The sequence below is a fragment of the Cottoperca gobio genome, chromosome 12, assembly GCF_900634415.1.
Source record: "Cottoperca gobio chromosome 12, fCotGob3.1, whole genome shotgun sequence".
NCBI classification, from domain to species: domain Eukaryota; kingdom Metazoa; phylum Chordata; class Actinopteri; order Perciformes; family Bovichtidae; genus Cottoperca; species Cottoperca gobio.
The window spans coordinates 6,515,191-6,543,069 of record NC_041366.1 but is presented as its reverse complement, the minus strand read 5'-3'; the positions used below and the strand labels follow the sequence as shown (position 1 = coordinate 6,543,069).

At 41.1% G+C, this 27,879-nt stretch overlaps 1 protein-coding gene across 1 annotated transcript in view; it reads left to right on the top strand.

Annotated features, from left to right (window-relative positions):
- The window catches only part of rxraa (retinoid X receptor, alpha a), a 96,854-nt gene that overhangs the window by 6,587 nt on the left and 62,388 nt on the right, over positions 1-27,879 (top strand). The window contains 1 exon segment of the mRNA XM_029444121.1: positions 19,656-19,769. Within this exon segment, the coding sequence (XP_029299981.1) occupies positions 19,656-19,769 (114 nt within the window).

Below are 27,879 nucleotides of genomic sequence, written 5' to 3'. Positions count from 1 at the left end.
AAACGGAAAGGTTTTTTTCCCCCAGAAAAATAACTTACTTGGGAACAGCGATAATTTAAATAGGACTTAGACAGAATAAGGCACAGTGGCCCGTGGGCTCAGAATACAAGTAGTTTATAATAGCCAATGACTCAGTTCTCTAAGGTTTTGTTTTAACACTACAACCATGTTCAGGCAACCTGCAGATGTTATATTAATAGTTAGTTAAAAACGTACCTATTTTCCAATAACAAGCTTTGCCAGCATAACAAGCATAGCCCGTAATGCTTCCAAGATGAACTTCCCTTAATCTTTCAGCATTTTTTAAAAGCTTTCTTTTTTAAAACAAACTTTTGCTTTATTTTATCCATTTCATCAGTTAGCTTAACATTCTGAAATGTAAGTCTGAGGCTGTAAAATATCATTGATGAGGGTTAATTAATACGGTAAATAATACGGTTGATTTATTGAATGACTAATGCAATTACAGCTCTAATGAGATCAGCTACAAATACCATCGATTCTACAGTTACTCTTATTCAACAATTTGTTAATCTTTTCACTTTCATCCACTTCCATCAGCTATTTTCTTCCCTGCTAAAGAAACTCCTAAGCTTCACTAAAGTCCTTCTCCCTACTTTAAACACTCTCCTTACGAGCTCTGGCTAAGACGCTTTGGGAATTGCTTTTATTAAGATTTAAATATTATATATATATATATATATATATATATATATATATATATATATATATATATATATATAATGGAAGAACACCATTTCAAAGAGCAATGTACTTTTATTTCTTATGAATATTCAGACATTGCATTTGGATTGTGAAAATAATATCCTGAATAAATAATATATAACCACACAATCAAAACAATAAATTAAATGGTCCCTATGTTAACAAAAAATGCACTTAAATCAGGGGTGTCCAAACTACAACTGTGGCCCGTGGTCCATTTTTAATTGGCCCGCAGCAAATTCTAAAAGTCTAATGGAATATGTCCCAGATAGAAACTTGCTCTTGAATGTTTTGTACTTCTTAGTTCTAACACAGAAACACAGTTTTGACTTGTCAGCTAGCTTAAAACATCAAGTGTCAGATAAAACTTGTGCTTTAGATGTTTACTGATTGCATGTGATGAGAGCACAGATGCGACAGACGCCGCACAGCTGTTCATGTTTTTTGCGGGGAGTTGACGTTAACCTTTGCGTTACGGAAGAGCTGCTTGTTCTTAGGAGTCTAAAGGGCACAACATAATTCGAGCACGAGGACTTTACCACATAGAATTTAAAGCTTTCCTGTCTGATGTCGATGCTGAATACGGGGGATGCACTCCACCGTTCTGATGTGCGCTGGCAGAGTCGCTGCTCCGTGCTGCAGCGGTTTTATTCCCTGAGATCAGAAATCGATCGACCTCTTCATGAGCTGAGAGACCCTCCATGTTTGGCAGACCTGGCATTTTTAGTTGATCTTACTGGTCATCTCAACACTGAACAAGAGCCGACTGCGCACATGAAAGCATTCTTTGTGAAGCTCCGTCTCTTTGAGACACAACTACGCAACGTCAATGTTGCACACTTCCCCACTCAAATATGTGAGCAAACATTTTCTGTGAACTCTGAACAAAAGCAGATTGAGAACCAAATTGACCGACAGCATCTCTGTGATGTCCTTCGTATCTCAAACACCAAACTTACTCCTGACCTGCAGCATCCTTCAGTCCAAAGTGCAGCATCACTGCTCCCACTGAGTGCAACGCAATAGGCAATATACCTCACCTCGAGTGAGTGGCCCAGCCCTTCATATATGTTTCTGTATGTGGCCCTCAGTGAAAAAAGCTTGGACACCCCTGACTTAAATGAATATTAAACATTTGGCACAGGAATATAGAGTCATTCATTCCTTAAGAGGCAATATATTGCCAATCCAGTTTCTAAAAGGGTTAGGACCTTTGCTAATAAAAACGTACAAAGTACCAACATATTAGAGATAAGTTGGAACAACAACAACAATCCTCTGACATTCGGGTTATACCCAAAATGTTCTCACACTAGAGCTGTGAAAGGTAAGTCGATCATTTTAAAATGGTCATGGTCATGGCTATACTGTATATCGTATAATAAGTGGATAACATAATTATCCTCACAGGCCGAGGGATTTCACTTCAACTTCGAAGAAGTTGCCCTTTTTAAACTGACAGTAAGATTACCACTGCAATTATGATAAACAGAAGATCCATTACAGGAGCTACCAAACAGTCTGGATTACAGATGATACCAAGGGACGTTAGCAGATACAAAGGTTTTGACACAGGTTATCTCAGATATGGATACAAAGCTTACAAACGCTCATGCTTAAAGAGTTGTAACTTTCACATTACTTTCACAAATTATGCATGAGAAACACTAGAGGAAAAAAATGACTTGTGAGATAACAGGGTTCCTCTGTGGGTTTTTCGTCTGCCTGCAGTAGAGCGAGAGAGTGATTAACTCTTTGTTGACGCCTGCAGGCCTAGCATGTTCATACATCCGCCCAGACTGTGGCCCCCTCGGCCTCAACACACACAAACACACCTGTATGCATGTGCACACACGGGCAGAAAGTCTGCTGCACAGAAGTCTGAAGGGCTTTGTCACCTATGGTTAGACACCTTGCTGCGGCCGTCTGGTTTTAGGAATGTTCTCAACGGCAGGAAGGGTGTTTAAGAATAGGGGGAGGGGCTTTCTTTCTGGAAAAACAATACCGGCAACTTGGAACATCTAACTCTTGATGTTGCAGATGAACATATTGCACCAAGAACTGTGAACTAGAACAAAAAGTAAAATTTCTCCTCCTGCCGTTTGTAACTGAGTGACGGCGTTTAGACGGCTGTTCCCTCCCTTCCTCTGCCCACAACATTCAATCTATTTGAGTTCAACATTTTATTGCCCCATAAGGGAAATTTGCTTTTGCAGACAGGGTGTGCAGTAAAATCACACCGTAGAGCCATGCAATACAAAACAACGAGGCCACATAATATAAGACAACAATGAAACTCGTAATAAAGTTTAAACCCATCTTGACCACGGTAAGACTACAACACAGTCATTGAAAGTAAGAAGACTGAATGAATGCAGCTCGTAATGAACTTGATTCTCTCGCATAATGAATTGAGTGCAGATGCAACCCTACCTTCTGTATACATCTGTTGTTTGTGCTATTAAGGAGAAGAAAGTTGAGCTACCAGGTTTACTAGACAGACAGAGACAGGCAGGCGTGCAGGTGTCGGCCATGTCTTTGTCATCAGTGCTCTGCATACCAAAGTGCTGACAGTAGCATGCGCAAAGCGGCTCTGACATGTTCAAGTGTCACATTTAGGATACTTTCTTCTATTTCAGCCCAGAATGGGGAAACGGGAGAAGGCTGCAGATTAAACAGGGCAGATCTGAGCGATGAGTTGTTGGCGGTACAGGACTGTGTGCAGCTGTGTAGATATATGTATTTCTGTGTGTGCGTCAGTATAGGTATACACTAGGGCTGCAGCTCACTGTTGTTTTCATTATTGATTGTGTTAATCAAGTGTTTTTTTTCTATTAATCAGTTTATTATTTAGCCTATTGCTTTGGGTGATATTTAGTTTACAATTAAACAAGAGAGAAAAGGTGCAAATCCTAACATTTGAGGAGAACCATAGTATGTTTGGCATTTTTCTTGACAAATGACTTTATTCGATTATCTAAAATGAATGTTGATTAATTTTCCGGTGAGCAATTGAATGAGTTTAACCTTAATAGGCATGTGTGCATGTATTTGAGTATCAGAAGGGGTATGTGTATCTGCTTGGGCATGCATGTGTGTCAGCGTGTGCAAGTATGTATGCATTTTATGTGCCATGTGCACGATTAGCTGATGCTACATGTTCTGTTGTTGTTGTTGTTGGGGCGTCCCCGACACACTGATTCATGAAGTGGTGTTTCTGTAGCAGTGCAGAGTTAAGCAGCTGAGAATCGGTGCAATGTCTGGGAGAGGGAGGGTCAGGGGTTGTGGCTGGGTCACACTCTGTGGGAGAGGTGAGGAGAAGGGAGAAGTGATGGAAAGGGGGGAAAACAAAACCGGATCATTGTTGAGGCTTGCACAAAAAGGAAGCAGGAAGCGTGTTGTTTTCATTTAGGTCTTGCTTCACCCTGTGTATGGCTTCTTTTTTTTTTTTTCTCTCATCGCATCAGTGCAGCTATTGTTAGTAACAGAGTTAATTGTTAATTGATCCAAAGAGCGATAAAACAAGGCACCTAATCTCTCGCTCTCTCTCTGACACACATGTGCTGTACAAAATGAGAGTGAATGTTTATTACAGGAACCTAGTGGATGCTAAGGCGCCCTGGGGGCTATTAAAGCCCTCACTTAAAAGGCACTATCAGGGAACACTCATGTCGGCTGCTTGAATGAGGGGGGGTTGGGAGGTAGAGGGGTTGTAGAAAGAGAAAGAGAGAGTGAAAGAGAAGAAAGAGAAGTTGCTGGAGAACAGCGAGCAGAAGGAGGGAATAAACAGAGTGAGCACATCTGGATTGCCTCAGCAGAATATTTGTGCAACATCTGGAAAGATTCCTTGGAATTTAAGGGTCCCCTCCTTTCATTTGAGTAATTTTTTTTCTCCTTTTTACTTCTTCTTCTTCTCCGTCCTGGTTTCTGCATCTTCAAAGTCTCTCACCCTGGTGAGGCAGGCACGTAAATACTCCTGTAGTAATGCATGTTGAGCCCTTGCAGACTTTATAGCTGGCCAAATTGGGCCCATGTGACCAACTCCCCTTTGTGCAGGGCCGAGATAAATTAAGTGGCACAGAAGTGAGAGGGCACCCGGCTGTGGACCCAGACCTAGACCAGTCCTGGGCCAAACACAACCCCTCGTAAAAACTGCAAAAAATAGAATAATTTCTTTAGACAGTAAACTTTGAATCATAGCATGAAAAATAACCTCTTTGTTTTCTTTTCAACACAACTAACACAGAAGTTTCTGGTATAGCATGAAAGGGCCACTGTCTGTTATGATTAAAACACAAACAGACTTTGTGTGATTTCAAAAAGAGCTTTTTCATGTATTAGGTTGTTCTCATTGAAAAGCATGTACAAAGACTGTGTTCTCAAGCCTCCCTTTTGAGGTATAAAGTCCCAAGAGGGATAAGAGAGTCTCAGCATTGAATCAACCCCGTCAGTAGATTTGTATCACTCAGGTTTCACAGGGTGCACTGTGCTGCGTTCGACTACAAGGCCCTTACAGTACATTACAGATGTACTGCTTTTGTCCGTCTCTGCAGTGAGATCACAAGTGTGACTCTCTCTCTCCTCTCATCAGTTGCAGAGCAGGCCTGTGTTCATTAGCGATTTTAAGATTCAGACGAGCTCCAAGCGCCTTCTGTCTTACCTGGGCTTGGCTCCTCGTGGGTTTGCGTAGCTGACAGGCAGGTATCTTACTCAGAGCATAAGGGAGAGCAGGAGAGCGCAGAGGTACATGCTAATGTGGCGACTGCGCTGATCAAAAGAGATGCATCACAGTCTCCCTCTGATGGGCTTACTGATGCCGGCCCCCCTGAGAGCTACAGTATGCGCAGGCAGGAGTAGGGCAGTGATCAGAGGGAGAAAGTGAGGGGAGTGAAAGAAAGACAGGAGGATGGGCTGAGAGAGATGGGAGGAGGGGAAGAAAGACATACTGGCATAGATGACCATGAACGAGAGATATAGGGATAGATGAAAAAAAGAAATCCAAGGATTATAATGCCGTTGCCCTGAATCCATAAGGCATTTAATCAACAAACATGTTGATGTATTGGAACAAATTATTTGTCAAGGAAACATGCCAAACACTCAATATTTTCCATTCTCATTGCCTTCGTTATCTGAGTGGGGAGGTGAACGTGCAGTTTCAGTTGGTCAATCATCTCACTTATACGGACACTGAGCTGATGTTTTCCCATGTTGCTCTGCAGTTGGCCTACATCTTTCTGCATGGATGAACAGACAAGTTGGACTCCTTTCTAGGAATGATGATGCAGTCTGCTGTATGTGTGTGTCATGTTAGATGATGTATATACAGAGCAATGTCAGCCTGTTTATCTGTATGACGATGTGTACATGCAGGATTATTATTACTAGCATTCTTAGAAAGCGGTATCTCAATGCCAGGCTAAGTACTAAAATCAGATTATAAAATGTGGGTTTTGATTCCTTTTTAAAATGTGAATCTGAGAGCCTGATGGCCATGTATTACACACAACCTCTACACCGTGCTGCACTGGGAAGTATTTTCCCTGTGGCTTTAGGTTAGCGTGTATGAAGACATCTCTGCAGAATGACCTTGCTCATGCTCGTCCTCTTGCCTGTCCCTTGATCCAAATTAACTTTGCGTCTTTGGAACCTACTTTTTTGAGAGGATGCACCGTTGCTCAGCTCTAAGCCGATCTGACGGTCTGTCTCTCTTGGTCAGTAATTGTTATTTGAGATAAGAGTTTTTGACCTGGGAGGCAGAATCTTCGGAGCAGTCTTATGCTTTGCTGGCTCATCGCATCTTGCGGTGTCTGCAGGTAGACATGCAGTGATGTCATCGATGACATTATATCAGAAGGACTACGCTGCAAGCCCTCAAAAGGTGCCTCACCTCTCGACCTGGACCTCGCTACAGTATCAAAATAAACCCGATTCTTATTGCTGTAGTTATTTGGTTTTTATGCACCCGAGGGCTTGTGCTCTCACTCCTGGTCTACACAGTAAAACTTCAGATAAATCTCTAAAGGTTAACCAAATAAATAAATGCCTCTTATAAACACTAAGTCAAATGATTGTTTATAATTGAGGCTAGAAAATGGTCATAAATCTCAAATTCAGAGACTACACACAGCAAGAGGCAAACCCGGGGAAACATAAGCAATGTCATTAACAAAATGACCTAGAAAAATGAGAGACTCTTTAGTATACACTATATTTAGTATAGTATATTTAAAGACATTTCATCTGACCTGCATCCCTCTTGAGGTAGCTAGAAACAGTTAAATTGATGATAATGATGTAGAAAATGTTTCTTTGTTTATTCTCATGAAGAATATTGCAGTTGGCAGCTAAAATATCTTATCCTGTCGGTAAAGATTGTTGAGCACAATACTGTTAAATATGTTTAAGTGTATCTTGTGTAACCTGACAGGATTATATTTAAATATTGTGGATTTAAAAATCCATCAGACATTCATAAGACTTTTAACATATAATACTTAATAATTACATTCAGTTTTCATTAAGAAAAGAAACATCACTAAGTTCCCATCAGTCCATTCCTGTACACGCATAGCACGAGGGACATGTGTGTCGTATAAGGTCGCCTGTAAATAATTTCCTCCTTTGCAGATCTGGTCCAGCAGCTGCCTGGTTTATCTGCACTCTAACACCTGTGATCTAAATGTACTGTTGGAGAGAAGAGCCACGTGTTGGTCTTCAGTGGCATTACATCACATTGATTGGCTCATAGCCGGTGGGGAATCTCCAGTTAGGGTTCACTTATTGAAATTACGACAGATTTCAGTCCAGTGCCCAGCTGGAGGAGTGGTTGATGGGGTACCAGTGGCATTTTTCATCTCATGACATGTCACACTAAATAATACTGTATTTGAATCGCAGTCATTCATTTGGTATTCCATTCAGAGGCTTTGAGACACAATTGAGCTGCCTCATTGTGAGCCAGTTTTTACTATTGGTAGTATCTCCTATTTTTAACTGAAGACTTTTTTTGTGTGAAATATTAACTCTAATTTTGACCAGTGTTGCGGGTGACTCCTATACAGGATGTAAGCATTTAGCTAAACATAAGACTCCAACAGTATTAGCATCTACACAGGACAGTATACTGGCTCAAAATTGTGCTGCTGCACAAAAGGGATTTAGGCAATGTCGTGACCTTTCTGCATGTGCAGTCTTGATTCACTGTAATTTGTAATTGCAAGGCAACAAAGTTGTCTATTACCTCCGCCAAAGAGGTTAGGTTTTCGGTTTGGTTCGTTTGTCTGTTTGTCAACAGGATTGCCGAAAAACTTCTGGACTATTTTGCAACCGTTTAATTTAAGATTTGCCAGAACCCCAAAGTGGCCCATTCTTTGGGGTTCTGACAAATCTTAAGCTAAACGCTTGCAAAAAAGCCATAGTTTTAGTGGAATACTGGGTTATCGTTTTACAAAATTGTTTTACAAAATTGTTTTACAAAATTCTCCAAATGAATAATTCCATGTTTGAAGACTTGTCTCATGTGATGCATAGCAGTGGAAGACAGTCAATTGTATTAAACGTTTTATTTTTATTTTTTTTTACATTTGACACATCGTGATATCAATATTTGAAAATGAAGTCATGCGGCCCTACTGTCGGGACATTACGACACACTTTTGCTGTCACAAAAAGTTGAAACATGTAACGTTTTTGTTTTTTAACATTTCCCTGTCCTTTTGCTTTCACCGCGGATAATGGACAGTGCATGATACAGCCATTAGTCTGTCACAATGGAGCTATCTCATACTGGAACCGTGTTCCCTCCTGTTATGATCATTTTCATGCTATCTCAGGCTCAGGCTTTGTTTCCTGTCTCAGAGGGAACGGCTCGCTCGAGTCTTTAATGCTCAGTTTTTTGTGCTCACTGAAAAGCCTCGCTTCCAACCAGAATACAGCGTAGCACCGCACTCTCTATGCCGAGCCTCATCCCCCCGTGGAAGAGAAATAATTTATTAAATGAAAAGTACATTTGTTGTGTAAATGACCACACGCTGTAGGATATTTAATCCTGCCTGCAGCCGATCCCAGTCATGTGACTTGACCTAGATTTGTCTGCCTCCCTCTGTCTGCCTGTCTCCTCTTTTTTCTCTCTCTTTTTATTCTCTTTCTGGCTCTCTCTTTCTCCCAAAGTCTCCAATCGCTGCTTTGCTCTCCTCTTCTTCCTCCATTCCTTTTTCACTCCCGTATCTCCCCATTATTTCCCTCTCCATTCCTCTGCCTTTGGTTTGCCCCCATGCTGGCTTCTGTCTGTATTTCTGTTCCTTTTTTTATGACTGATTCAAGGATTTGTCTTTTTCCTCTTGGTGTGTTAATATCTGTAACTTCATGTGGCAAAAACAAAGATATCTGTCATATAAAGGAAGTAACACAGAATAACAGCAGAATATGTTTTATTGCTGAAGTTGTGAGCCATCTCGTCCTCCTTGGCTTTCCTCAAGATATTTTAACCCACAAAAAAGTTATGCAGAAACATTTTTGCATAACTGAAATGTCAGCTGATGAATATCGATGAGGTCAGATTTGACTTTTGCAAGCAGCTTGTATTTCTGTTTTAATGAAGCAGCACTGTGAGGACTCGCATAGATATTTTTGTTTGGGTTTTTTTTCCTTTCACTGGCTTTGTACGGACGTCCTTGTGGTAGCTCAGACGTTTATTTTGTGGTGTTTTTCCATTGAATCTTATTGTGACTTGCAGAAGTGAATAAAATACAGAAATGAAAGATGAGACGATTAAAAAATGATCCAATTAAGTGTTGCACATTTCACCGTGACATGTGCGCCTTCTTTCTGACTCCGTTTGATAGCGGAGACCAACTTCTTAATGTCCTCCTTATTTTACATTGTTTGAGGAGTGGGAATGCTATACGTACCCGTTGTGGGACTAATAAAGGATTTCTGATTCTGACATGAATAACCCACGGAAAATGAAAACAGGCTAACAGGGCTAATCAGTGCTCAAGCTGTTTCATGGCACATCTGAATGGAGCCTTATTCTCTAACTATGTCTTCCAAAGACTTGAGATGCATAGTCATCCTGCTCTATTCTGAAAAGCTGTCCCCTTTTTCAAAAAGGATGTCTGACGTAGACATCATATTTCTTCTTTTAATATTTGAGCATTTTCCTGGCAATTTAAAGGAAAGTTATTTTCTTGAAATCTGTGGAGATGAGACATTTTCCAGTCCAGCCAGTCTGCAGGTTATACTGTGTAAGACCTTTGTGTGTTTGGGACTCATGCCACCTGCACTTTGATATACCTTGTGGAAAGATGAGAAGAGCCAGAGAAATGATCTTCAGCTAAATATTGCTGTCACGTGTGCTTAGAAAAAGAAAGGAAAAGGGGATACATTGTTTGTGCTTTACAATATATGGCTTTTTGGATCTGAGAACAGGATAGATGGTAAAACATATAGGTAAATAGCTAAATTGACATCCCTGTAAGAGCAGCTGCAGCCGGCTTGGTAAAGTCTCAAGTGGCGATTTGGTGGCCTCTTGGAATGCGTGGCATGTATCCATTCCTAAAGAGCACAAAAGATCACTCAGGCTTTGGAATAATACTGTAACCCATTACAAGGCTCAGCCTCAGCTGTCTTACTCTCCCAGCTAAACTCCACATGTGAGTGTTTTTACACTTTTTATATCCATACAAGCTAGTTTCTATGATAACATAACAAGTGCTTTATAGGCTGTTACAGGCTATTATCTCTCTGAAAACACCAATTAATTGATGTAGCCTGGGTTTTAAAGCTTTCAATGTCCAGGCTTTGTGAAAAAGAACCCCTTTGTTCAGTGTGCAATTGCTGTTCCTGAACAAATTACAATGAAGATGTCTCTTCTTTTTCTCTAAATCCAGAATAATAAAATCGGAATACATCACAAATACCAAACAGTAGCATTGTATATGAAAAATATAATATACACAGCTCAAGGTTGGACAGCTACGGTACATTATCACGAAGCAGGATGTATTTGTCACACCTAGAATGGCCTTCTAATTAGTGAAAGTCTATAATCATGAACGTTTTTGCAGGATTGGCCCATTTGTTAATTTTACTTCTGACTTTAAAGGCTCAGCAAGGTTTGGGTCCTCCTTGCTGTATTTCATAATGTTTTACATAACATTTATAAAGAGCCAAACATCAAGTTCTCAAGTCTGTGCTAAAGACCATAGCATTAATTATGCCTTTGCTTTTCTAAAATTGCCTTCGATGTTAAGTTTGGCAAAAATCAATGTCATCATCTTGGTTATTAAAACAACATGTGGTCAAATATGGAGTAGTCAAATTTGGATTTCCTTTATTCCTCACATATTTAATATTTTGAAAACCTTCCTTCAGCCTCTAACACAGGCCATATAGTGATACTGAATCAGAGGTGTGCACTTTACAACCAATCTCACTGTAGATTTGAAATCCTGGATCAATACTTTTCCTTTCTGGAGTCTTCTCCCTTATGGAGCTTCACAGTCAACAGGCTGGAATCAACATTACTGGTTTTGAAACATATTTAATGCCTCCAATTTAAAGAAGCATTTTAGCCAAAGGGTGCACTTAATCCATGTTTTTAAAACTGTCCTAAGTGGTCTGTCTTGTGTACTTTTTATTTCACTGTATTATGAATTTTAGTATTTTATTGTCGTTCTGGTTTTCAGTGCACACCCATGCACGGCAGCTGTGTCTCCAGATGTTTTTAATTGAGGTTTTAAATTATGTACCACTTTATATTAATGTTTCACCTTACAGGCTACTTCCAACATTTCAAATGTGAGGACCCCTTCTCTCTATTTTATATCAGTATAAATTGAAAATATGTGGATTTTACCACAATTTCCTTAAAATTGAAAATGCTAGGAATTGTGCGTTTCTTAAATGAACAAACATTTTGAAAGTACACGTAAAAACCCTGCATTTCTTCCATAAATGGAAAGGAAACCTAAAAAACTTAGACACTAGATTTTTCAGTGTAGTCGATTGGGTCCGAATTTGTGCATATGTAGATGTGCCATGCTGGCTTCAGTAAGACACTGGGTGCAGAAGGCCTTATAACAGCAAAGGCAGAGTGTGCATGCCTTGCCTTTGCATGCATCGACCTTGATTGGTGAATCTGGGCCAGAGTTATAGGACACATTGTTCAGAAGAGAAGAACAGAAGAGGTGGGTGGCAGCACAAGTCCTTCCTCCATATTAACATCCTCAGTACGTGGATTAGACTGAGGCGGCAGGAGGTGGTAAATGGGAGACTCTGTGCTCCTGCAGAGACGGGAGCGTGGATGTGTGGAGTCAATTTAGAAAGGCTAACGGGAAGCATGCTCTCGGACCTTCCACCAGGATTAAGGCAGCCAGTGAGTGGGACACAGGTCGCTACGCTGTACCACACCTCACATTCTGCCCTCGGAGCACCTTTGCTCTGCTGTCAGTACATTAGATTCCCCCCCACCCCACACAATAACCATCACCATACTAACATAAAGCCAAGCTTTATGTTAGCATCAGTTGCTGGAGGTAATTCTCTTTGATCACTCCAAAATGTCAGCTGCGATCAAGACAATTGAGGCCATGAACTAAGACCAGAACCGTATCCGATTGAAACCTTTTAATCGAGGATAAAAATAGCAGTTTCGACGCTAGATTAAAGTAGTTCAATCTAGGGTGAATCCTACAAAATATTGGATGAATTTCCACCCATGATCCTTTTTAGAAGAAGCACATAAAACAAAGTTGTATCACTCTCTCTCTTTCTGAGGGTGATTTCACAGCTGAGAAAGGGCCAGTGTGCGCTGTGCCAAGGGCTGTTGGTGTGGGCATACTCTGTCATGTGAACGGCTACTGTAAAGATCAGCAGAGGGATAGTAGATTTTTAAATGCTTCCTTGTGTCCGTCCCCAGGTGAAAGGAGTCTCTTTTACCCTCTGCGTCCAATCACACAAATTTGATTAGAGTCAATTTGCCCAAGGAGCTGCGCTGGCTGCTGGGCTGCAGTGAGGCCCTTGTTCCCCTATTTGCCCCGGAGAAAGGTTCTGACGTGCACAAGCAGTCTTTGAACCGGCCTCTTCTTTTCTTCCCTTCTAACCTCATTTACCACACTCTTTTAGTGTCCCCCCCACTCATGTCTGTCTGTCTGTGGCTGCTCACCAGTGCCCTTCCTTTGGCTTCATCACGTCACAGAAAGTGAGACAAATGGCTGTTATAAGTTATCAGGAACTGCTGCTTTGGTGTCATCTAAGCTTAACCCCAGTGCAATGTAATGTTTTATACAATGCTTGGAGAGAAGGCAGTACATCTCTGTGGGAAAGCTGAACCTGAGCCACAGCCAAAATACATCAATCTGTCATTCAGTATCGAAAACTATTTTTCTTTTTCTTTTTCCATCACTCTACTTTACAGCCGTTATGTTTGCAGGTGTAGTGTAGGTCTGGAAGCAATCAAGTTTGTGTGCCATAAAAGTGTGTGTGGGAAAGAAACCAAACCAAGATTTAAAAAATGTTTACACTAATCAATCCAGTGACTCGTGGAGGTGGTGGCTTTGATTTACATCAGAAATTGCAACGGTATTGGAAGGAAGCCTGTGTTGGTGGAGCTTTGTCAGTGGCAAATTTTAGCACCACAACACTTTCAACTAGTTGTCTCTAGACGTGTGTTCTCTATATAATGTATCAGAATTATGTCTGAGTAAGTCAAGAGTAGTCATAGCCAAGGTGTCAACAAGGGCAGTGGAGCATCAGCACTGTTCAATAATGACATTTTTTAAACTGAGAGGCACATAAGTCAAGTTTTGTGGCTATGCAAAGCTGTATTGAATAGGTACAAAATAGTGTTGAAGTGATGGTGTGTAAAACAATATTTCAATGTTGTATGTCCTGTTTGTTGTCTCTTTTGCTGCCATTAAGAAACTATCCATGCTACTTTTCACCTGCTGTTTTGTTAACCTGTATGTTCCTCAAAGTATCATGCATTTCCAATAAGAAAAACCCCAGATTTAAATCAGTCAAATTAGCCATTTTAATTAAATTAATATTAATAAATTAATAAACTGGATTCTCACTTTGTTAAAAAAAGATTTTAAGAACTGCATATTGTTTGTAGATAAACATGTGCTGCTCAATAATAGTCCTAAAATTACGGTTTTACAAAGGTCAGCTTTGTCAGTTTTAGCTTGTCTACAGATGCCTTGCAGCTTCAAATGCCACACCAGGGCAACTGCCATTTTCATTATTATGAGACTGTGTGAAAGTGCAGACTCAATCTCAGACAAAGTAGGAAGGCATGTTTTTTTTTTTTGAAAGAGCTGTTACAGAAAGGTGCTCTTGTTCATTTCAAAAGCGCCTCAGTTTAGGTCTCGCAAAACACAGTGGCTTAATAAGTCATTCAATAAAGCTGTCCAGTTAACTTTTTATTGCCAGCCCAGACCTCAAACAGCGGTTGGTTTTGTGACTCACAGCTCGAGAAACAAATGTAAGTTGCAGATTTTAGTCACTTTTTGTTTTGCAGTTAAGTGAGCACTACTCATAGCATCAACATCCTCATCATTTTGTGAAAGGAAGTTTTTTTGCCGCAAGTGGTGTGGTTTGTTGTGGCTGAACCTGAGAATTATGTCTTGCAGCCAAGGTCTTCATGGGTATCTGTTTCTGCAGATTTTGTCTAATCCTCCATTAGGGGTAAAAGAAGCCCTCAGGTGGTCCTAATTCATCCAAGGCTGAGCAAATAATGGCGCTTAAGTCGCTACAGTGAAAAGCAGGTTAGCATTCAGTTTCTCTATGTACAAGCCACTTGTACCTTGATACAAAGGGCATCCTGTTTGGTTTGACACAATATACCAAATAAAATATGTCTTTTTGAAAGTTAAAGCTCTTGTTCATCTGATGGGTCATCTTATGTCGGACTCAGTTCTTCATCTCTCATTTGGCTACTCAGCGACTCTCAAGGCCTCAGTAATGGGGTCTAACTTAGGGTGGAATTTCAACCCGAAGGTAGTGTTCCTGAAAGTGAAAGACGGCGTGTAATCAATCCATATAGGCAGAGAAACATGTAAACAACAACAAAGGGATTTACGTGTGTGTAAATTAAGTCTATTTTTCTATCAAGTATAATAGTATGCTCAGCATCTAGGTATTGCCTCCAGTAATCTTTATGAGGTTTGCTTTGTTGTCATGATAGATCTGCTCATGCTTTGTTCTGGTTGAGATAAATAAGAGCTTGGAGGCATGTTTAAATTTGTCTCTTTTTTTTCCACCCCCTTTCAAAATGGATATCATCTAGGGGGAGGGAAGACAGTTTGCTGATGGAGCAGATATGCTCGGAAGCAGGCTGGATGCTTTCCATGCTGATGATGGGGATCAGAGAGGGTTGCGACGGCTGAGATGAGAAGTGTTTGATTATCAGCTGATGGGTCCTGAAGTGTCTTTTAGCTCCTCACAGAGAGCTAACAGAAGTGATGAACAGGGAGAGTCGTTTCAGCACATAGGCTCTGCCAGAGTGGTAATTGTTGGTGTAATAAGATGGTGCTGCATGGGATTAGCTCTCTTTAGAGAAAAGCAAACATCAGAGGTTCATTAAGTCTCTTACTTGATGCCTTTCATTTATAGGAAAACATCATTAACCACAAACACAGAGAGCATTGACAAAATGGTGATTAGGGCTGCAACTACTTTTCATTATTGACTAATCTCAATGCTTTTTGCAATTCATTAATTAATCTTTTTTTTTTATTAAAGATACAAATGCCTTTTTTTTAGAAGTTTCCAGAGTTCAAGTTAAGGTCTTCAAATTGATTGTTTTGTCTGAACAATCAAAAAACACAAAATATTCAATCCAATAATATAAAACGTTAAGTATCTAGTAGCAGCAAATCGTAGATTTTTATTTTGCTTGATAAAAGGCTTTAATGGTTCATCACTCACCTTGATTTCAGAGTTTATTGATTGTCAAGTCTACTATCCCACAAAGCAAAGAAATCCAATGAAATGGATATTTCAAGGACATGTGGGCAAACACTTGACGGACACACTGGAGTCTTAGAGTTTGTAGAGATACGTGGAGGTGGAGAGGGAGTGTCAAATTGCCTTAAACATCTTTATGTACCTAATGTGGAGATGTGAGGCGTGCTGTAGGATACCACTGAAGGTGAATAGCGTTCACAACGGTGACCGTGGCGATTGATTGCTCCTCTGCTGGTCCGTCCTTCTGCGTGTTCTACCAGGACCTTAGCCCCTAGAGTCCCATGTGGGAAAGGCTTTTTTTATTGCACCTGGGAGATACATTAAGGGCCCAATGAACTTTGACCTTGGGCTTGATCACCCTGGCAACGCGGCACACGAACAATCATTACACTTAAAGAGAGTTTGGCTGCAATCCCTTAAACTCTCGTAAATGCTTGAATGTATTTCATTCAAAAGACTTGCGTTTGTGGGATCTTGTAAAGTCTGCAAGCACTTTCACTGATGCATCTGTGATAAATAAGGATTGTCCGTTAATAAAAAATACTTCAGTTGTTGCTGTTATCTGTGAAATGTGTTATAATTGCACATTTACACACCTTGGTTTCATTAGAACCTTGTCATTAAGCCTTTCTTTTATTAGCCTTATATCAATAAAATGATTTAATTAACGGAACATCTCAAAGGCTTTCCTTCATTTGCACAAGGTTGTAAATGCTGGATGCGATTTCATTAGCAGCCTATATTTAATGAGGAAAACCCCAGCGTGTTTACATTGCTCTGATCCCCCATGATCACCAGTGAGGATAATGCTGATAGGCTCCAAGTGGAGGGAGCGTTTCAGCTTGTCCCTTGAAGATTGGATCATACAGTCATTAAAGCCAATGAGACCCTTGTTGCTTAGAAGTGAAGAGCAAGAGCAGACATTTCTGTAATCAAGGCTCTGCTAAGGTATACGGGCCAAGACATATTGATGCAGTGTGATGGGGAAGATTTAATGACAAGACATGTAACAACCTTACAATTCATGACAGCAGATACTGAACTTGCACATACACGTCCGAGCTGCTGCCGCACTTTCATCTTTTACTTCAAGGCTTGAAAAGGTTAGCCCTTCATTGAAAATGATTCATGATGCCAACAGGAAAAGACATACATGCCTCTCAAATCCATCGTTTTTTCAAATACTTTTAAAGCGTCAAGCTTGATGATGCTTTTTTGTTATTACATTTAAAGAAAAGTTTTTATATATCTGTGTATTTACATTGAAAATAGCAAAGGATAAAGTTTCTTCTTTAGGTGAAATATCAAAGTGTTTGAACACCATACTTTTAACATCGCTCTGTCCCGTGGGAACATTACTCCAGTAGATGGCTCGCAGTGTTGGGTTCTTTTTGGGGGGGGAGCTGCTGTCTGCTTAGTTTACTCCTGAGCATGGAACAGTCCAGTTTGACTGGGAGCTTGGGCTCATATGTTAATGCCTTAATGTTCAGTGACATTGCTCAGAGCTCTATACCATGTGTCATTGTTTGCCCTTCAACCCCTTTGTACAACCAGGAATGTGCCGTTTTCCACGAGAATTGATTCATTTGGTAAAGATGGTGGAAATGTGGCTGATTGTAATAGATGGAACAGGACTTTTTTTAATCACAATTTTAGAAGATTCTTTCAAGAAGAAACCAGAGTGCATGCACCTCATCCATGAGAACTGGAAAAACTGCTTCTGTATTAAGTACATTTGAGGTTTTTTTTAGAGTAAATTCTCAGTGCTAGAAGATGATAAAGGTTGATCCATGTCTTTTGTTAGCTAATTATTTTCAAAGGCTCTGAAAATGAGGCAAAATGGACTATTTAATTAGTCTTTCTTTTGTGGTTTACAATTATACATGGTTTATCCATCTGTTAAAAGCATTGTACACATACAGGTCAATTCTGGGACTTTGTATTCATTATTTTTGTACTTTTGAAATACGTGCACCTCATTCTGGATCTGGATTATATATTTGTATGCATGGCATAATTTGAAACACATTTATCACCACCATCTTCACCATGGCTATTAACTTCTTGTATTTGGGTTGATGACAGACCGATCTCTTCAAACTTTGGCAAAACATACTGAAATGATCTCAATTGATAAATGACTACGTGGGAAAACATGTTTGATTGTATTTTGGGGTGAACTAATCCCTTAAAATTGACAACACATTTACAGCTTTTATAGAATTTAGTCACACACACACACACACACACACACACACACACACACACACACACACAGTCAAATGCACTCATATCTTAAGTTGTTATAATGTAGAATTAAACATAAATTGTCATTACAATTTACTCATGCCTTTCCAACATGCATTCATATTTAATAATACCAATACTCTGTGTTTGAGAGTCACTGCTGTTGTTTTCAGTTGACATTTTACAGTTACATCTGATAGCAACAATAGCATTGTTGTGCTCAGCAAACAATTAGATAAAGTGTATGAGGAGAAACATGTGTACCTCTAATTTAATGAAACAGTCAGAATGCCTTCCTTGTCTGTTTTATTTAATTCATGATTCTCAGGAGGATCTCCGTCTGCCTGTGTTTGCTCTTGCTGGTCCACACTCACACTTGCACACCCTTATAAGCAAAACATATCAGCATCCCAGATAGCTTATCATGGGGAACTAATTCAATATCCCTTTGCCTGTTTTAAATGTCATTCTCTGAGCTCATACGGAGTGACATGTTTTTCATGCTGGAAATAAAGGCGCTTTATTGGGCTCAGAACACATTGATGGGGGGTGGGACGGGGGTCTGCCGCCTGCTGCTCATGATGTTTGCTGGAAATCTAAAGGTCCTCTTGAGGAATGAATAAAGTTTGGATTTGCAGAAATGTGCCGATGCCAATGAGATCCGCATGAGCTACCTAGTCGATAAAGACAGAGTGAATCCTCCTCTGACTGAGAAAAGTGAGCTTCACACAGAATGTTCTACTTTGGCTAGAGGCTACGTGTCAATCATGAAATGAAATGCCACCCATAACACTTTAAAGTCTACAGTATTTACAGGGATATTTGGACATTTCAAAAGGCTATTAGTATTAGGGGTAGTGCTACAGGGTCAGAGTTTGGCACGTATTTGCAATGTATTGTTTGATTTATGGTGCATTTGGTTCAAACGTTCTGGTGTATTAGGGTTAGGGTTATGTACTTAAATGTACATCCTTCTCCAATGTTGAATATTAGTGTTACAATTCAAGAAATATTTAATTTCTACTGTAGGTTTTTTTGTTGCTCTTTCTCTTTGCTGGATGTCAGTGACGGGTGAATGCTGGTCTGGAGGGGGTACAGCCTACTCAGTTGCTTCATTGTGCCGGATAATGACTTCCCTATTGAAAATGACCCACATGACCCCAGAGACAGACAGTAAGACGGCCTCGCCCAGCCCCTCGAGGCACCTCGGCCTCATCTGGCATTTTGCCCACACAGAGCTGCTGACCTCAGTCTCCTGCCCGGGCCGCTTTCTGTCTTCCTCCAGGCCAGAAGTTACCCAGTATTCTGCAGGCTCTGTCCACTCTCTGGAGCCCTCGCCCTGGGTCCTGCTACAAAGCTGACATGAGCAGTGAGCTGGTGAGGAGGTTAGAGTAAAGGACAGCCGGCCACAGAATTGTAAATGTGAGAGGTTGGTTGGGTCTGACGGTGGCAAGATGCTGATGGGAATATATTTTTTAACTCGCGCTTCACCCCATGAGCATCAAAGAGCCCCTAAAAGCAAAATTCCATGTGTGCCAATTGCCTTTTTCAGCTGGAGTCAGCCTTTTGTTGTACCAGTGTTGTATGCTCACAAGTCCTATTCATCATCAACCAGAAACCTTTTTTTCTTCTTCTTCTTCTTCTTCTTCTATTTCTGTTTATCTTTTCTTTCTGTCTCTTATCATTATTCTTCATGTCTTTCATTACAGGGTTCCTGAAGCCCCAGTGCTCGTTGGCTCCTCCCATGCAGCGAGGTCGCTCGGGCGAGGTTTGCTCCTGTTTCACTGGAATGTGTCACCTCCATCAGCGTCGCACATCCTCAGGTAACACTGACTGTTTAAAAACAAACCTGTTGCTACTTGGGTGTTTGTTGGTTCTCGGGTAAAATCTAAGAGAATGCACAAGTTTTTCATTTTTATTTTTAAAGTGCAATTTATGACTTGATGCACCGATTGATCCAATCATCCAAAATAGCATCTGATGGCATTCTGTTTCAAGACATGCAAATCATAGACCAGCTTGTAGTTATATAGTTTTAGTTTTATTAGGTTTCATTTAGATACTTATTGTGGTAAAATGTACAATATTATCTTAAAAGAAATAGAAACATCTTTTCAAAACATATAGACTTTTGTTATATTAGTTTGAATCGGTTTAGTACAGTACAGTGGCAAGTACTGCTCTCTCAAACACACGTGCAAACACATAGCCTCCAGTCCAAGGTGTGGAGACGGGCCTTTTTGTAGGCAGCGCTCAGTCTGGTTTTTATGCTTAATAGTGTCTTTCCATGCGGAGCCCCAGTGATGAACAAGTTAACAGTGTTGCTCTGAGATCACACACACACACACACACACACACACACACACACACACACACACACACACACACACACACACACACAAGCACACACAAGCAGGGTTGGACATTAGTGGATATTCTGAACTGTCTGGTATGTGGCTAATTAAAATGCGATAGTGCCGTGCAGAACATGTGGTTATTGCTGATACATTTATCACTCCATCCGAGGCTTGCTTCCTCTGCAGTGTCAGTGCTGTGACCAGCTGAGCCGCCTGTCATGTGAGGAGAGCATGACTCGCATGGCAAGACAAAGAGACATAAACATACAAACAGTTCCACAAGAGCAGTTGTTTGATTTTAATGTTAGGTACTTTTCAATTTCTATCCTTGAACTAGAATCTCTCAGTACAAGGAAGAAGTAGAAGTACGCTCAGGCTTATTCTAAAGTATTTAAAGTCTTTAAACAAGGCTTTACATATAAATATATAATACCCTTTTCTCCATTTATTGTTGGAGAACACACGCATGTCCTAATATAAACAGAGTACTTTTCCTTTGTCTTGTTTTGAATTGGCTCAGTTTAGTCTCTTCCATTTGCTCAGCACTACAAATGAATCACTTCTTTCTGCTTTGCTTGATTTAATTCATTTCTTCCCTACTTGAAATGCTCTTAGCAACATCCGTGGAATTTCCTTGTTGAGGTGGTTAATTGGATTTTAAAAGGTACAAGTATATATATTATTAAATGTTCTGTTGGATCAGTTCTCCCTTTGTCATGAACTTTTGTAATCTGTTCTCCAAACAAGGACAAATAAGGGAAAACACTTCAAATGTTCAAAAATAGGCATGAAAATACCTATATTTTTTTCAGCAAAGATGTGCTCTACCTCTTTCTACAGTACAATCTCAATTTCTTGTCTGTATCAAAACTTCCTTTAGGTCTTTCCATAATTTAAATCAATCCATTATATATGCCAATAGGCTACTCAAAAGATAGAATCACATTTACCTACATTTAATATGATTACACTGATCAAATCCATTCCTGCAAACATTTTCTTTTTAAGTTTCGCCCTCAGGAATCAAAAACACGGCCATGTTTAATAACCTTGATTGGATAGATAGATTGCTGGATTGTTGTTGCAAGGGCCATTCTGTAACTGGAAAGTAAAAGTTCAGAACACGACCCAGACTACTGGGGCAGACGGGAATTACTGTATATCCCTGCTGCACGTTCAGACATCTCCAGAGAACAACATAACATGTATGTGTGTTTATAAAGAAATGTCTATTTCTTGTTGTTTATCCTATTAAAAGAAACTAGACCATGTACATTCAGATATCTTATTTTTCTTTTTGGAACATACATTATTTGTTATTGCCTCAGTGCAGGCCCGATGAGAACCCACTACGCTCTCTTTCATAGGCATACTTTTTCATGGACAAGTTTCAGCATGATCGCTGAGGTGCACCACTTTTCCACCAGCCTCACCCCCATTTATGTGTATTTTACAGAGCTATCTTGATTGATTGCAGCATTTTTTACTGTCACATTCTGCAGTAGGGGTGGACGTGTTTCCTGAACAATTAGGAGCATCAGGATTAGAAGTGTAGTCCTGCTTAAATATGTCAAAGGTTCTGCTTCTTTGTGTTGTGGCTATTTTACGAACTGGAGTACACTAGGATATGACTCACGTGAGATTATTTTGTCTACCTCAGTTCCAGGGGCAAAGGGAGAGGAGAAGTGAAAGTGTTGAAAAAGAAGGATTCTACTTCTAAGTTTCACAACAGGAGATGTTAAACAAATTTAGTGGTGTGTTAAATGCTCCCTGGGCAGTTAAGAGCAGAGTGTTCTTCTACAGAAAGTGAAGTAACTGTTAAGTAATAGCAGCAGAGGTTGGACAGCCCCTCTGGAGTCTGAAGTTTATAAACCCTGTAATAATCATGGGTGAAATTATGGAACGTGTTGCTATAAATCCACCAGTATCCCCAGACTGTGTGATTGTCCTCCAATCTAGAAGTTCCAGCTGCCCGACTAAGGCCACAATGATGAGCTGCTGTGGGAGGTGCGAGGCGTGTAGCGGTGACCAAGCAGGAGGTTTCTGGGAAGGCTTGCGAGCCTCGCCCGCGGATTCGTAGTCAGCAGCGATCTGCTGAACTCCAGGCCGCTCACTGATGTGGCCAGGCTCTGGTTTCAGCGGTTTTACATTGTTTGGGCTTTTAAAAAACAAACTTTTACTGGAACGGGACTGTGAGAAAGACACTGTTCAGGACCTCGCTGTTTCCGCAGGATCATTTTAAAAAAAGCAATCATTTAGTTTTTTATGAGAAAAAGGAGTCATGATGGGAAAACGTTTTTTTTTTTCTTTTTTGGATTTGTGGTGTATGAGGTGAGGGAGAGGGAAAGCATAAAAGAGAGGCAGCATTGAAAACAGGGCTTTTTGAAACGGCCTTCACAATGCAGGCCTTGTGCTGTAATTTGGTCTGTCCTCACCGAGCTGAGCAGAGCAGAGGAATGGAAAAGATTATCCACAGGAATGTCTGGGGTGCCCTCAAACGGAGCAGGCCGCGTGACTGGCCAATGGGAGCGAAGCCTGCAGAGCGGCAGGCTAATTTTTTCCTGATGAACTCAGCCGCCTGCTCCACAATGCAGTCTGATTGCCAGGGCTGAACCCACATATGGTCTGTGTTTGGAGGGTCCAAATGACGGGACCAATTCTGCCTGGAGAGAAAAGGGGGTGGGGGTGTTGGACGTAGATGATTATTACTGGCTCCCCCTCTTTTTTAATTTTATTAGGTTGTGGTATGCCGGAAACGCACCAGCATGATATGACTGTCCTGCCCGTAGTTTCTCTCTGCCTGCTGTGCTTAAACCACCAGGTAGATTTTGATTCATCACTCTTTACTGATATTTCAAATAAATAGCAATTATGCCTAAAGCCAAGCCACATTAGTGGTCACGGCAGTCCCACTTCATTACAGTGCCTCTGAATTATCTCACTGCCTCGCAAATCCTGCCAATTAATTTGGAACCCATTTACTATTCAGAATACTTGGAAAGAGGCTCCATAGCCCCTCCACCTAGAACCGGGCCAGTGTAAACAACAGGGAAAAGCAAGTGACACAGCTCCAGCTCCGTGCATGGAATGTGTGTGTACACGCTCATTGTGTTTCTGTGTGGCACTTTTTAGCATCAGCGTGGCAGTAAAAGCCATGTGGCAGGCCTCTGAAGAGAGGCAGCATGTGTTTGCAGACCTTGTGGTCACACAGCAGGGTTTGAGACTAGAGGTTGGGGTGAGCAGATGAAGGAAGCTAAAGAGAGAGGTTGTGGGGGGGTTTAAGTGGCTCCCGGCTCCTCATATTTCCCATCGCGGGGTCCTGCAGAGGTGAGGAGGGTCACGGGGAGGGAGCTCGTTAGCCTCTGCGTGTTCAGTTCTCCCCATGCTCTAATTGGCTGGCCGGAGTCAGCGTTCTCACTGGCTGCTTCCTGTTAGGTCAGGAGCCAGAGGGGCCTAAGGACTGCAAACTGCCGATTATGGGCCCTGGCCCCCATTCATTTAGGACATACACTACAGGTTATTTTTCATACACAAACTCCAACTTTCCATTTGTTTTAGGCAGCAACCAGCTAATCTCCGCAGGGGTTTACTGGAGGCCAGAGGACTGGGGTTTGTCATAACTTGGATAAGAACTGACAACCGTTCAGTTAATTGGCTGTCTTAATTTATATTAAGCATATCAGATGCATCGGCTGGGGTTCCCAACATATACAAACTCGTCGTGCTGCTCTTTGAAATGGTTTTAGGGAAATGAAGTCCCTGACATTGGATGAAAGCTTTATACATTTGTTGTAAAAGTTAAACAGGATGAGATGCAGAGATGTAATCTAATGAAATCATATTATCAGGAAGAGATTTTAATGGGAAGATTGATAGTGCCAAGATCTAGCCTGATTAGTACCTCTCCCTATTTTGTGATTTAACAGAAAATAGGATTCATTGTTAAGAAGTCTGTCAATTAACTGAAAAAAACTTTGTTGCAGCATATTTACCAAACTGTTGTCGCTTGGCATCGAATGGCAGATAAATTTGTCTTTTTATGAAATGTAGTGTTAATATAACAATATTTAATTGACTTTAAAGTTAAGTCAAAACCTTTTAGTTTACATTTTAAAAATATACATTTTACTTTATTTCTAGCTATGCAAAAGCCTAAGTATAATAAAAGTTAAAAAAAATTAAGCCAGCATTGATTGATTTGATTTGATATTTCTTCTGGGCAGCGCAACAAGTGACAATATGGCAAACAGTTTTTTGGTTACACATCCAGAACTGGAACAACATTAGCATTACACTGAGTCGTGTAACTGGCCACCTGACGGACATACAGTAAGTCCAATATTCTACTTTTTAGGGGGAACATCTGACTCTTTAGCTTATAAATGCTCCACTATGTTCACCAGTTACTCGCTAACTTTGACTCAGCCTTTTGGTGCTGGGAAGGTTGCATACAGTGGGCTCACCAGAGCTTTTCTGCTGAAAATAACCTCCTGGCGAGACTGGAAAACCAAAACAATGAACTGAAATATGTCGAAATGCCCCGCAGAGCTAAAGAGAACTGTTGACTGTCCCTCTACTACTTAATGTAGTCAACTGATACAGTGAAGCTAATTTTTGATTTGTCTAATAATAGGAATTTTACTGTATCTTCATAGTTCTGTTCTTTCTGTGTTACTTTGTAGAGCCACTAGTCCTTTTATCTAATGGGGATTCACTGAATACCCATACTACCTGTCCATCATATCTGCCTTTGGGATTCCCTCAAGTGCCACAGCCCCTGGTGGCCAGCTGCCACCAGAGCAGTGATGCATCTGCAGAGATGGAGGTGTCTCTACTGGCACAGAGTGGTGGCAGCCATCTACGGCGGGTCACTAAAAATCAGAACAATTAAGCCTTTGATAACTCTCTGAGCCTATAATCCCCCAGCAGCACCATCAGAGTGAAATGCTATCTCATTGTTATTGCTCAAACTCAGCGGAGAGCGAGGTGAGAACAGGCAGCCAGGGACATGGGGGACAGACAGGAAGTGGTCGTATAGCTGCTATCACGCAGGCACTGTCGTCTCCACAGTGTAATTGAGGGTTGTAGAGTTGAGGGTTGGGAGTTGAATTTTTAACACCTCAAATTCTCAAAGGCTATCATTATAAGTTAAAATTACAATCATGGTAGCGCAAAGGAAACAACATTTACATTTAAATTATCAGGAGTACAGCATAATTTAATGCTTAATGAATTTGTGAGCGGAATACAAATGTATCCATTGTTCCTTTTTTTTTTTTCATCAGAGAGGGCTCTTTGTATTATTTCAAGCAGAAAACAGTTGTTTTAAATTCATTTTCTGTCGTATCCTCAGATAAATTTAGCGTGTCAATAATGTATTCTCTTAATAAGGTGAAATTTCTTTCTGCCACAGATTTCAGTTCTCCCCGGAGTTAATCCTGACCCCATGAGTGAGGTTTACGGTACACTTTGTGAGGCTTTGCATCTGGAAAGGAATAAAAAAAAAAAAAGAAACCCTGCATATTTTATTAGCTTCAATTAAACATGAATAAGCAAGTTCTCATTCTTTAGGCCCCATGTTGCCTAACACAGAACAGTATGTTAATCACAGTGAAGCACGTTGGGTATGCCACTGAAATATATGGGCAAATTAACGAATGGCATGAATATAAATTAAAATGTACGTCTTAACCCAGATATCTAAATCCTGATTCTATCCCCGCTACGGGCCGGCTGATAGACTCATCAGAAGCTGCAGTGTCGCTCCTGCTTTCCTGTCTGCTTAAGCCTGATTCTGAGTGCCATGTTTATATCAGTGAGGCTGACTAAGTGTTGACGGACATCAGCCTCTTCAAATCGTAGATAAACAATGGAGGATTGGGATATGAAAGAATTGCATGTGCGTATCATATTTTCAAAAGACTGGCTCATGACACACTGTGCTCCACTGTACAAATAAACAGTGGGAAATGTGTTCATGTAAAGAAAAAATAAACAGGCAGGGATAAATCATGACAATAAAACAGAAATAAAACATTATTTACAAAACTGCCTTATGTGTTGTGATAGATGAACATGATGAAGAACAAAAAGTGCAAAGGAAGACATGATTTTGAGAAATGCCATCAGTTATGGTGCCTCTTTTTTGTTTTTCCTCTTCTCACTAGAGTGATGGAGAGTCCAAAAAGTTTGCGTTGAACATCTGGATCAGCTAACAGCAGCACGGTCAGATATTTGGACAAGGCCAGACCAAAGGAAGAAGCCAATTTCTGTGATTTATTTATCATGTCTTATTTTCTCTCGTGCGTTTCCTGGTTGTTATGCTGTGCTTGCAACATCCGACGCTGCTTTAGTAACGATGAAAAACAACAGCACAAGAATGCAGAAACATTTTTTTCTTGGCCTTAGTAACCTCTAATGTCACCTTTGCAGTCTGGACATTGGGTCATTGACATTAAACTTTCTTATTTTCCTTTATAATGTTAGCTCCCTCTACACTATAATGTTGCCGCAGAGTTTCTACGTGTCCACCTCCGTCCACTTCTTGTTTGTTCACTGGCCTGTGTGTTAAGTAGGTGGTAAGGGAGCTCAGGTGTCCTTTTAGAGAGGACTGGGAGCTTGATGCTGTCAGTGACGGTGCGGGCTGTTCCTCTTCTCAATGTGGTCAGTTGCCTCTGTACTCGTCGATGGTAATTTGAAGGGCAATGGCAGCTACAGACTGTGCGTCCCCCCCCTTCCCCCAAAGGAGAAGAAGCACACACACACACACACACACACACACACACACACACACACACACACACAGTAAGGGAAGAGGGGTGAGGAGTAAGCAAGTGAGAGGGAGGGGGACTGTCCGTATTTTGATGCTAAAGTGATTTGACACGCTTGGCATTATAGCTGGCTTGGCGATGAGGGGGAGGGAGAGGCAGCGCAACCGAGCGCTTGATCCGAATGTCACCGAAGCCGATTTCATGAAGTGGAAGGTCAGAAACACTCTGCCCTTGCGCTCTGGCAAAGGGCAAACCAGGAATTGAGGGTGCAGGGTCGAGGACGAAGGGTCAAAGAGGTCTGTGGAAGATGTATGCACGAGTGAGGTGGGGGGGGATGCACGATATCAGAGCCCTGACCTACCAATGTCACATGTCTCTGCTGCACAGCAACAGGGCCGCCCGAGTGTGCTAATGCAGGCAGGTACATGCTGGGATGTGAGAGGTGGAAGTGGGGGAGAAGTGTTTGCAACTCCCACGTGCTTTCTCCTCAGAGAGCCGCTTCCTGAGGTGCAAGGAGAAAGAGAAGGGGGGAGTGATGGTAATTCAGCGGCTAATGGAAATATCTTGTCGGTTCTCTGTGTAGGCCTGACAAGCTGGTGGCCCTGGAGGAGCAGACTGCGGCCGCTGTGGCGACACTAAAGCTTTAGCCCCTGTTTTACCAAACAAACAGGATAGCAGTTGGTAAACAGGAAGCCTCAAAGTCTAAGTGAGGATCATAGTTGTTGCTTTGGGAAGGAGCTACAACTTGGATCATATCATTTATTTGGTCATTTCTAGCAGTTGGGATAACATTGCACTCACCAGAT